The following is a 12,500-nucleotide window of genomic DNA, read 5'->3' on the forward strand; positions in this document are numbered from 1 at the left end:
GAGAGAGAGAGAGAGAGACAGAGAGAGACAAATCCAAATCAAAATCAAATCAAATCAAATTTTATTTGTCACATACACATGGTTAGCAGATGTTAATGCGAGTGTAGCAAAATGCTTGTGCTTCTAGTTCCGACAATGCAGTAATAACAAGTAATCTAACTAACAATTCCAAAACTACTGTCTTGTACACAGTGTAAGGGGATAAAGAATATGCACATAAGGATATATGAATGAGTGATGGTACAGAGCAGCATAGGCAAGATACAGTAGATGGTATCGGGTACAGTATGTACAAATGAGATGAGTATGGAAACAAAGTGGCATAGTATAGTATAAAGTGGCTAGTGATACATGTATTACATAAGGATACCGTCGATGATATAGAGTACAGTATATACGTATGCATATGAGATGAATAATGTAGGGTAAGTAACATTTATATAAGGTAGCATTGTTTAAAGTGGCTAGTGATATATTTACATCATTTCCCATCAATTCCCATTATTAAAGTGGCTGGAGTTGAGTCAGTGTCAGTGTGTTGGCAGCTGCCACTCAGTGTTAGTGGTGGCTGTTTAACAGTCTGATGGCCTTGAGATAGAAGCTGTTTTTCAGTCTCTCGGTCCCAGCTTTGATGCACCTGTACTGACCTCGCCTTCTGGATGATAGCGGGGTGAACAGGCAGTGGCTCGGGTGGTTGATGTCCTTGATGATCTTTATGGCCTTCCTGTGACATCGGGTGGTGTAGGTGTCCTGGAGGGCAGGTAGTTTGCCCCCGGTGATGCGTTGTGCAGACCTCACTACCCTCTGGAGAGCCTTACGGTTGAGGGCGGTGCAGTTGCCATACCAGGCGGTGATACAGCCCGCCAGGATGCTCTCGATTGTGCATCTGTAGAAGTTTGTGAGTGCTTTTGGTGACAAGCCGAATTTCTTCAGCCTCCTGAGGTTGAAGAGGCGCTGCTGCGCCTTCTTCACGATGCTGTCTGTGTGAGTGGACCAATTCAGTTTGTCTGTGATGTGTATGCCGAGGAACTTAAAACTTGCTACCCTCTCCACTACTGTTCCATCGATGTGGATAGGGGGGTGTTCCCTCTGCTGTTTCCTGAAGTCCACAATCATCTCCTTAGTTTTGTTGACGTTGAGTGTGAGGTTATTTTCCTGACACCACACTCCGAGGGCCCTCACCTCCTCCCTGTAGGCCGTCTCATCATTGTTGGTAATCAATCCTACCACTGTTGTGTCGTCCGCAAACTTGATGATTGAGTTGGAGGCGTGCGTGGCCACGCAGTCGTGGGTGAACAGGGAGTACAGGAGAGGGCTCAGAACGCACCCTTGTGGGGCCCCAGTGTTGAGGATCAGCGGGGAGGAGATGTTGTTGCCTACCCTCACCACCTGGGGGCGGCCCGTCAGGAAGTCCAGTACCCAGTTGCACAGGGCGGGGTCGAGACCCAGGGTCTCGAGCTTGATGACGAGCTTGGAGGGTACTATGGTGTTGAATGCCGAGCTGTAGTCGATGAACAGCATTCTCACATAGGTATTCCTCTTGTCCAGATGGGTTAGGGCAGTGTGCAGTGTGGTTGAGATTGCATCGTCTGTGGACCTATTTGGGCGGTAAGCAAATTGGAGTGGGTCTAGGGTGTCAGGTAGGGTGGAGGTGATATGGTCCTTGACTAGTCTCTCAAAGCACTTCATGATGACGGATGTGAGTGCTACGGGACGGTAGTCGTTTAGCTCAGTTACCTTAGCTTTCTTGGGAACAGGAACAATGGTGGCCCTCTTGAAGCATGTGGGAACAGCAGACTGGTATAGGGATTGATTGAATATGTCTGTAAACACACCGGCCAGCTGGTCTGCGCATGCTCTGAGGGCGCGGCTGGGGATGCCGTCTGGGCCTGCAGCCTTGCGAGGGTTAACACGTTTAAATGTCTTACTCACCTCGGCTGCAGTGAAGGAGAGACCGCATGTTTTCGTTGCAGGCCGTGTCAGTGGCACTGTATTGTCCTCAAAGCGGGAAAAAAAGTTATTTAGTCTGCCTGGGAGCAAGACATCCTGGTCCGTGACTGGGCTGGATTTCTTCCTGTAGTCCGTGATTGACTGTAGACCCTGCCACATGCCTCTTGTGTCTGAGCCGTTGAATTGAGATTCTACTTTGTCTCTGTACTGATGCTTAGCTTGTTTGATAGCCTTGCGGAGGGAATAGCTGCACTGTTTGTATTCGGTCATGTTACCAGACACCTTGCCCTGATTAAAAGCAGTGGTTCGCGCTTTCAGTTTCACACGAATGCTGCCATCAATCCACGGTTTCTGGTTAGGGAATGTTTTAATCGTTGCTATGGGAACGACATCTTCAACGCACGTTCTAATGAACTCGCACACCGAATCAGCGTATTCGTCAATGTTGTTACCTGACGCAATACGAAACATCTCCCAGTCCACGTGATGGAAGCAGTCTTGGAGTGTGGAGTCAGCTTGGTCGGACCAGCGTTGGACAGACCTCAGCGTGGGAGCCTCTTGTTTTAGTTTCTGTCTGTAGGCAGGGATCAACAAAATGGAGTCGTGGTCAGCTTTTCCGAAAGGGGGGCGGGGCAGGGCCTTATATGTGTCGCGGAAGTTAGAGTAACAATGATCCAGGGTCTTTCCTCCCCTGGTTGCGCAATGGATATGCTGATAAAATTTGGGGAGTCTTGTTTTCAGATTAGCCTTGTTAAAATCCCCAGCTACAATGAATGCAGCCTCCGGATAAATTGTTTCCAGTTTGCAGAGAGTTAAATAAAGTTCGTTCAGAGCCATCGATGTGTCTGCTTGGGGGGGGATATATACGGCTGTGATTATAATCGAAGAGAATTCTCTTGGTAGATAATGCGGTCTACATTTGATTGTGAGGAATTCTAAATCAGGTGAACAGAAGGATTTGAGTTCCTGTATGTTTCTTTCATCACACCATGTCACGTTGGCCATGAGGCATACGCCCCCGCCCCTCTTCTTACCAGAAAGATGTTTGTTTCTGTCAGCGCGATGTGTGGAGAAACCCGTTGGCTGCACCGCTTCGGATAGCGTCTCTCCAGTGAGCCATGTTTCAGTGAAGCAAAGGACGTTACAGTCTCTGATGTCCCTCTGGAATGCTACCCTTGCTCGGATTTCATCAACCTTGTTGTCAAGAGACTGGACATTGGCAAGAAGAATGCTAGGGAGTGGTGCGCGCTGTGCCCGTCTCCGGAGTCTGACCAGAAGACCGCCTCGTTTCCCTCTCTTTCGGAGTCGTTTTTTTTGGGTCGCTGCATGGAATCCACTCCGTTGTCCTGTTTGTAAGGCAGAACACAGGATCCGCGTCGCGAAAAACATATTCTTGGTCGTACTGATGGTGAGTTGATGCTGATCTTATATTCAGTAGTTCTTCTCGACTGTATGTAATGAAACCTAAGATGACCTGGGGTACTAATGTAAGAAATAACACGTAAAAAAACAAAAAACTGCATAGTTTCCTAGGAACGCGAAGCGAGGCGGCCATCTCTGTCGGCGCCGGAAAAAGACAAAGACGAACACAAAGCGAAATGCAGTGCTATCTGGCCCTAAATCGACAGTACACCGTGACTAACTATTTGACCAGGGAGAGAGGGAGGGAGGGAGGGAGGGAGGGAGGGAGGGAGGGAGGGAGGGAGGGAGGGAGGGAGGGAGGGAGGGAGGGAGGGAGGGAGGGAGTATCTACCTCACTTGCTTTGGCAATGTCAACATATGTTTCCCATGCCAATAAAGCCCCTTGAATTGAATTGACAGAGAGTAACAGAAAGAGAGAGAGGGAGAGAGAGAGGGAGAGGGACAGGGAGAGAGAGAGAGAGAGAGAGGGAGAGGGGGAGAGAGAGAGAGAGAGAGAGAGAGAGAGAGGGAGAGAGAGGGAGAGGGAGAGGGAGAGAGAGAGGGAGAGGGACAGTGAGAGAGAGAGAGAGAGAGAGAGAGAGGGAGAGGGAGAAATGTGCGAAAGACGTATGTTTCTTTAACTGGCCGGCGAGGTGATGTAGTATTGATCGTGTCGGCAACACGTTCCCTTTCTCATTAGCTGGTTCAATAAGAAATTAGGTGTGATGCAAACAGGGCCGGCTCGAGGCATAAGCCACATAAGCGGGCACTCAGGTCATGTTGCCCAGGGGGCCCTGGCCTCATGGGGGCTTCCATTGATTTTGTTAGTTGCTCTCAATCAGATATCATTAACATGGCATAAGTCTTGGTCAAATGTGGAGAATTGCAGGAAGCTTACATTTTTCTTTGCGAGGTGGGTAGGGAACCCAACCAAATGTTTTGTGTAGGGCCCCCAAAAGGCTAGGGCCGGCCCTGGATGCCAACAGCCTTGGCACCAGCCATTATCTATAGAGCATTTAAGGATTTAATTTAATCAGGCGTTGAGGTGAGACGGCTGGGCCAGGAATAGGAAGTGGTAGAGCCAATCAGTGGAGTGAGGCGTCCCAAATGGCAAACTATTCCCTTCATAGTTCACTAGTTTTGACCAGAGGTCCCCAAGGGTCCTGGACCAAAGTAGTGCACTATATAGAGTGCATTCGGAAAAGTATTCAGACCCCTTCCCTTTATTCACATTTTGTTACGTTACAGCCTTATTCTAAAATGGATTAAATAGAATAAAAAATCCTCATCAATCTACACACAATACCCTATAATGACAAAGCAAAAACCGGTTTTAGAAATTCTTGTAAACTTGCAAAAAACAAAAAGCAGAAAAAGCTTATTTATTTACGTAAGTATTCAGACCCTTTGCTATGAGACTCTAAATGGAGCTCAGCTGCATCCTGTTTCAATTGATCATCCTTGATAGGTTTCTACAAGTTGATTGGAGTTCAAATTCAATTTGACTGGACATGATTTGGAAAGGCACACACCTGTCTCACCATACACGCCTTCCATCTCCCCTCACAGGGTTCCCCGCCCATGTCCCCAGTTATTACAAGTAGAGGTGCAAACCTGTGGAAACCTAAACAGTAACGTACTGCTCTGTTATGAACATGTTCCTCTTACCACCCCACAGTAACGTACTGCTCTGTTATGAACATGTTCCTCTTACCACCCCACAGTAACGTACTGCTCTGTTATGAACATGTTCCTCTTACCACCCCACAGTAACGTACTGCTCTGTTATGAACATGTTCCTCTTACCACCCCACAGTAACGTACTGCTCTGTTATGAACATGTTCCTCTTACCACCCCACAGTAACGTACTGCTCTGTTATGAACATGTTCCTCTTATCACCACACACTCCGGCTGAATAGTCCAGAAGAGGACACACGCATGTCTGATTCAGTTTGGAATAAGTAGCATAACCAATATCTTTGAGTGGTTTAGTTTGTCCTATAACTAGAGCAGTGTCGGCCTGGGGGGGCAGATGTTTAGCGTAGAGAAAAGTAAAGGACCCAGATATTTAGAATTGCTTAGTGAACTCGAGAATTTCTTCACCAAATCAAAACTGAAAAATAACTCTATTAATAGCTGTTTATATAAAATAAATGATCTGTCTGGTTGTCAGGTTGATCATTAGTCTCCATCATCTACACCAAGTCATTATCTGTCTGATTGTCAGGTTGATCATTAGTCTCCATCATCTACACCAAGTCATTATCTGTCTGATTGTCAGGTTGATCATTAGTCTCCATCATCTACACCAAGTCATTATCTGTCTGGTTGTCAGGTTGATCATTAGTCTCCATCTTCTACACCAAGTCATTATCTGTCTGGTTGTCAGGTTGATCATTAGTCTCCATCATCTACACCAAGTCATTATCTGTCTGGTTGTCAGGTTGATCATTAGTCTCCATCTTCTCCACCAAGTCATTATCTGTCTGATTGTCAGGTTGATCATTAGTTTCCATCATCTACACCAAGTCATTATCTGTCTGGTTGTCAGGTTGATCATTAGTTTCCATCATCTACACCAAGTCATTATCTATCTGATTATCAAGTTGATCATTAGTTTCCATCATCTACACAAAGTCATTATCTGTCTGGTTGTCAGGTTGATCATTAGTCTCCATATTCTCCACCAAGGCATTATCTGTCTGGTTGTCAGGTTGATCATTAGACTCCATCTTCTACACCAAGTCATTATCTGTCTGGTTGTCAGGTTGATCATTAGTCTCCATCTTCTCCACCAAGTCATTATCTGTCTGGTTGTCAGGTTGATCATTGGTCTCCATCAAGTCATTATCTGTCTGGTTGTCAGGTTGATCATTAGTCTCCATCAAGTCATTATCTGTCTGGTTGTCAGGTTGATCATTAGACTCCATCTTCTCCACCAAGTAATGATCTGTCTGGTTGTCAGGTTGATCATTAGACTCCATCTTCTCCACCAAGTCATTATCTGTCTGGTTGTCAGGTTGATCATTAGACTCCATGTTCTCCACCAAGTCATTATCTGTCTGGTTGTCAGGTTGATCATTAGTCTCCATCAAGTCATTATCTGTCTGGTTGTCAGGTTGATCATTAGACTCCATCTTCTCCACCAAGTCATGATCTGTCTGGTTGTCAGGTTGATCATTAGACTCCATCTTCTCCACCAAGTCGTTATCTGTCTGGTTGTCAGGTTGATCATTAGTTGACTATATAATTATACCATTCTGCAGGTTAAGTGTCTGACATCCAAATTAAACCAGAGTGTTTTGGCATGTTGTTTTCCTGTTTAGATTTCAGGGAACATGTGTCTTCATACGATTATTCCCCAAGATACGTCACATTTTCCCTTACCCGAGAACAAACTAGCAAACCCCTCCTCCCACTTATTAAGTACCTGTGTAACATCAGAGTTCAGCCCTTCCTGTTCCTGCCTGACTTCCATTGGAACGATCTTATGTCGTTCTGGTACCAAGTTATTCGTTTGGATTCAGAAGGATGTGTTGCCAATTGTTATTTCGGGCTAACGAATTGGGAAAACTAGAATATGGGAATGTTATGAAAGTTATTTCTAATTGAACCTGGTGTGAATGTAAATATAATTAAACTTTCCATACAATCTACGACAATTATATTTTGTTGAGACTTTTAATTAAAGATACAGATCAATATAATGCAAGATCAGACACACACACACACACACACACACACACACACACACACACACACACACACACACACACACACAGAGAAAGACACAGAGACACACACACAGAGAGACACAGAGAGACACAGACACACACACAGAGAGACACACAGACACACAAACACACACACACACAGAGAGACACAGAAAGATACACACACAGAGAGACACAGAAAGATACACACACAGAGAGACACAGAGAGATACACAGACACACACACACACACACTCCAGTGCAGTACTTACATGTGGCTCACTGTGTAATAGCGCCTCGCGTTCTGGCAGCTGTCTGGTAGTACTGAACTCCACCTTGGACGCTATGTTCTTCACCACCAGTTTAACGGTAGCGTAGTCCTTGGCAGAAGACACGTTAAAGGGGTAGGGCCCAGTCCCGGACCCCGAGTTCGGCACCGTAGAGAAGTGATACGGGGACGGGGTCAAGAGGAGGCCCTTCTTGTCCCCAGTGAGGATATAGGAAGCCACGATGAGGAACATGACGGCGAGGCCGAACAGGAAGCTGTACAGTTTAACCTTCCTGAAGCAGGTCAGGGTGCTCGTACCACATCCCAGGGTGCACCGGGGCCAGGGTCGGTGGAGATGGAGAGGGTCACGTTTCACCTCCAGCACGGCGAACAGGCTCATGGGGCTGTCGTCCACCTGTAGTTTCAGAGGTCTCTTCCTGTAGTCCTCCATCGAGGAACCCAACAGGGTGTATTCGTAGTCCATGTGTGTCATGGTGACAGAGAGGTGGGGTGATGGTGGGGTGGTTGGGTCTGAGGACCCACTGTGGAGGTGGGGTGGTTGGGGTCTGGGTGGTGGGGTGGGGTGATGGTGGGGTGGCTAGGTCTGAGGACCCACTGTGGTGGTGGGGTGGTTGGGTCTGGGTGGTGGGGTGGTTGGGTCTGGGTGGTGGGGTCTGGGTGGTGGGGTGGTTGGGTCTGGGTGGTGGGGTGGGGTGATGGTGGGGTGGCTAGGTCTGAGGACCCACTGTGGTGGTGGGGTGGTTGGGTCTGGGTGGTGGGGTGGTTGGGTCTGGGTGGTGGGGTCTGGGTGGTGGGGTGGTTGGGTCTGGGTGGTGGGGTCTGGGTGGAGGGGTCTGGCTGGTGGGGTGGTTGGGTCTGGGTGGTGGGGTCTGGGTGGTGGGGTGATGGTGGGGTGGTTGGGTCTGGGTGGTTGGGTCTGGGTGGTGGGGTGGTTGGGTCTGGGTGGTTGGGTCTGGGTGGTGGGGTGGTTGGGTCTGGGTGGTGGGGTCTGGGTGGTGGGGTGGTTGGGTCTGGGTGGTGGGGTCTGGGTGGTGGGGTGGTTGGGTCTGGGTGGTGGGGTGGTTGGGTCTGGGTGGTGGGGTCTGGGTGGTGGGGTGATGGTGGGGTGGTTGGGTCTGGGTGGTTGGGTCTGGGTGGTTGGGTCTGTGTGGTGGGGTGATGGGGGGGTGGTTGGGTCTGGGTGGTGGGGTCTGGGTGGTGGGGTGATGGGGGGGTGGTTGGGTCTGGGTGGTTGGGTCTGGGTGGTGGGGTGGTTGGGTCTGGGTGGTTGGGTCTGGGTGGTGGGGTCTGGCTGGTGGGGTGATGGTGGGGTGGTGGAGGCCCGGCTAGGTTTGCTCAGCCTCAGAGACTTGGTGGTGGAGGAGAAGGAGAGGTGGTGATGGTGGTGCCAGTAAGATGGGAGGAGGAGCCAGTAAGATGGGAGGAGGAGCCAGTGAGATGGGAGGAGGAGCCAGTGAGATGGTAGGAAGAGCCAGTGAGATGGTAGGAGGAGTATGATGGTTGTGGCCCAGGAGGATCATCCATACTGGGGGTGGGATGCTGCGTGCAGACAGACCACCTCCTCAACCACTACTGGAGCCCTGGAAACAGGAAGAAGAAGAGGCATGAGTGACAGAGAAGAAGGAAGTGGACTTCTAGTAGAACTTCCTGTTTCCTATTAAAAATGACTTTATACTTAAGTTTCTAGCTGATTCATCCACAATCTAAAAAATGCTTGATTAAAAACATCCCAATTTGGGTTATTTAGTAACCCAACACTGGGTAAATACTGGACAGAACACATGCTGGGTTATTTATTAACCCAACACTGGGTCAATACTGGACAGAACACACCCTGGGTTATTTAGTAACCCATCGCTGGGTCAATACTGGACAGAACACACCCTGGGTTATTTAGTAACCCAACACTGGGTCAATACTGGACAGAACACACCCTGGGTTATTTAGTAACCCAACACTGGGTCAATACTGGACAGAACACACCTTGGGTTATTTAGTAACCCATCGCTGGGTCAATACTGGACAGAACACACCCTGGGTTATTTAGTAACCCATCGCTGGGTCAATACTGGACAGAACACACCCTGGGTTATTTAGTAACCCAACAATAGGTCAATACTGGACAGAACACACCCTGGGTTATTTAGTAACCCATCGCTGGGTCAATACTGGACAGAACACACCCTGGGTTATTTAGTAACCCATCGCTGGGTCAATACTGGACCGAACACACCCTGGGTAATTTAGTAACCCATCGCTGGGTCAATACTGGACAGAACACACCCTGGGTTATTTAGTAACCCAGCACTGGGTCAATACTGGACAGAACACACGCTGGGTTATTTAGTAACCCAGTACTGGGTCAAAACTGGACAGAACACACGCTGGGTTATTTAGTAAGCCAGTACTGGGTCAATACTCGACAGAACACACACTGGGTTATTTAGTAACCCAGTACTGGGTCAATACCTGGACAGAACACACGCTGGGTTATTTAGTAACCCAGTACTGGGTCAATACTGGACAGAACACACCCTGGGTTATTTAGTAACCCAGTACTGGGTCAATACTGGACAGAACAGACGCTTGGTTATTTAGTAACCCAGTACTGGGTCAATACTGGACAGAACACACGCTGGGTTATTTAGTAACCCAACACTGGGTCAATACTGGACAGAACACACCCTGGGTTATTTAGTAACCCAACACTGGGTCAATACTCGACAGAACACACACTGGTTTATTTAGTAACCCACTACTGGGTCAATACCTGGACAGAACACACGCTGGGTTATTTAGTAACCCAGTACTGGGTCAATACTGGACAGAACACACGCTGGGTTATTTAGTAACCCAACACTGGGTCAATACTGGACAGAACACACCCTGGGTTATTTAGTAACCCATCGCTGGGTTATTTAGTAACCCAGCGCTGGGTTATTTAGTAACCCAGCGCTGGGTCAATACTGGACAGAACACACACTGGGTTATTTAGTAACCCATCGCTGGGTCAATACTGGACAGAACACACCCTGGGTTATTTAGTAACCCAGGACTGGGTCAATACTGGACAGAACACACGCTGGGTTATTTAGTAACCCAACACTGGGTCAATACTGGACAGAACACACGCTGGGTTATTTAGTAACCCAACACTGGGTCAATACTGGACAGAACACACGCTGGGTTATTTAGTAACCCAACACTGGGTCAATACTGGACAGAACACACCCTGGGTTATTTAGTAACCCAACACTGGGTCAATACTGGACAGAACACACGCTGGGTTATTTAGTAACCCAGTACTGGGTCAATACTGGACAGAACACACGCTGGGTTATTTAGTAACCCAGCACTGGGTCAATATTGGACAGAACACACGCTGGGTTATTTAGTAACCCAACACTGGGTCAATACTCGACAGAACACACACTGGGTTATTTAGTAACCCAACACTGGGTCAATACTGGACAGAACACACCCTGGGTTATTTAGTAACCCATCGCTGGGTCAATACTGGACAGAACACACCCTGGGTTATTTAGTAACCCAACACTGGGTCAATACTGGACAGAACACACGCTGGGTTATTTAGTAACCCGGCACTGGGTTATTTAGTAACCCACTGGGTCAACACTGGGTCAATACTGGACAGAACATACACTGGGTTATTTAGTAACCCAACACTGGGTCAATACTGGACAGAACACACACTGGGTTATTTAGTAACCCAGTACTGGGTCCATACTGGACAGAACACACGCTGGGTTATTTAGTAACCCATCGCTGGGTTATTTAGTAACCCAACACTGGGTCAATACTGGACAGAACACACGCTGGGTTATTTAGTAACCCAACACTGGGTCAATACTGGACAGAACACACGCTGGGTTATTTAGTAACCCAACACTGGGTCAATACTGGACAGAACACACGCTGGGTTATTTAGTAAGCCAGCGCTGGGTTATTTAGTAACCCATCACTGGGTTATTTAGTAACCCAACAATGGGTCAATACTGAACAGAACACAGGCTGGGTTATTTTGACCCAGACAGTAAGGCTGTGTGAATAACTAAACAAGATAGGTTGTTGGGATCACCCAATTAACCATCAGCTGGGTATATTAACTTTCATGCTTGGTCGACCAATCATCTGGGTATATTAACTTTCATGCTGTGTCGACCAATCAGCTGGGTATATTAACTTTCATGCTGGGTCGACCAATCAGCTGGGTATATTAACTTTCATGCTGTGTCGACCAATCAGCTGGTTATATTAACTTTCATGTTTTTTTTTTAATGCAATCCTTAGGTTGTTTTCAGGACGAATGGCTTATTGGGGGCGTGGCTTTCAGCTAGATATTATTGGCCACCCGTGAGAGTAAATGTAATTCCTGTTCATCAATGTTAAATATTATATACTGCAAATTCAAATGTTTTTTTGTTTTTGTTTTACACACTCTTCAATTATATTAAAATGATTAATTATTCATTATTATTATCATTATGATTAACTTATTATAATAAGGAACACCACCTTGTTGTTACCAAACATTTACATCGGCTTTTAGGGAACTCATACACTTCTATAAGCGTCATTAAATCTGCATAAAATGTCAATGTTTGACCTTAATGTGATAACTATACAACAGAACAGATTAACAGGAATGGCGTTTACTCTCACGGGTGGCTGTAAATAACTATTCCGAAAGCCACGCCCCCCCTACTAATCTATGCCTCTAGCACAGCACCAATAACCCAGCACCAATCACCCAGCACCAATAACCCAACACCCATTACCCAGCACCAATAACCCAGCACCAATCACCCAGCACCAATAACCCAGCACCCATTACCCAGCACCCATAACCCAGCACCAATCACCCAGCACCAATAACCCAGCACCAATAACCCATAACCCAGCACCCATAACCCAGCATCCATAACCCAGCACCCATAACCCAGCACCCATCACCCAGCACCAATAACCCATAACCCAGCGCCCATAACCCAGCACCAATAACCCAGCACCAATAACCCAGCACCAATGACCCAGTACCCATAACCCAGCACCAATAACCCAGCACCAATAACCAATAACCCAGCACCAATAACCCAGCAGCCATAACCCAGCACCAATAACCAA

At 47.4% G+C, this 12,500-nt stretch overlaps 1 protein-coding gene across 2 annotated transcripts in view; it reads right to left on the reverse strand.

Annotated features, from left to right (window-relative positions):
• The window catches only part of LOC110513623 (carbohydrate sulfotransferase 15), a 43,273-nt gene extending 35,331 nt beyond the window's left edge, over positions 1-7,942 (reverse strand). The window contains exon 1 of one of the 2 annotated variants that reach the window (XM_036972613.1): positions 7,339-7,942. In XM_036972613.1, coding sequence (XP_036828508.1) covers positions 7,339-7,827 — 489 coding nt within the window. In that variant the 5' untranslated portion in view covers positions 7,828-7,942. The remainder of the gene's footprint in view (positions 1-7,338) is intronic. The other variant, XM_036972612.1, reaches the window with a different exon arrangement.
• Between the last annotated feature and the right edge of the window lie 4,558 nt (positions 7,943-12,500).

Source organism: Oncorhynchus mykiss, unplaced genomic scaffold (genome assembly GCF_013265735.2).
Source record: "Oncorhynchus mykiss isolate Arlee unplaced genomic scaffold, USDA_OmykA_1.1 un_scaffold_186, whole genome shotgun sequence".
Taxonomy (NCBI): Eukaryota; Metazoa; Chordata; class Actinopteri; order Salmoniformes; family Salmonidae; genus Oncorhynchus; species Oncorhynchus mykiss.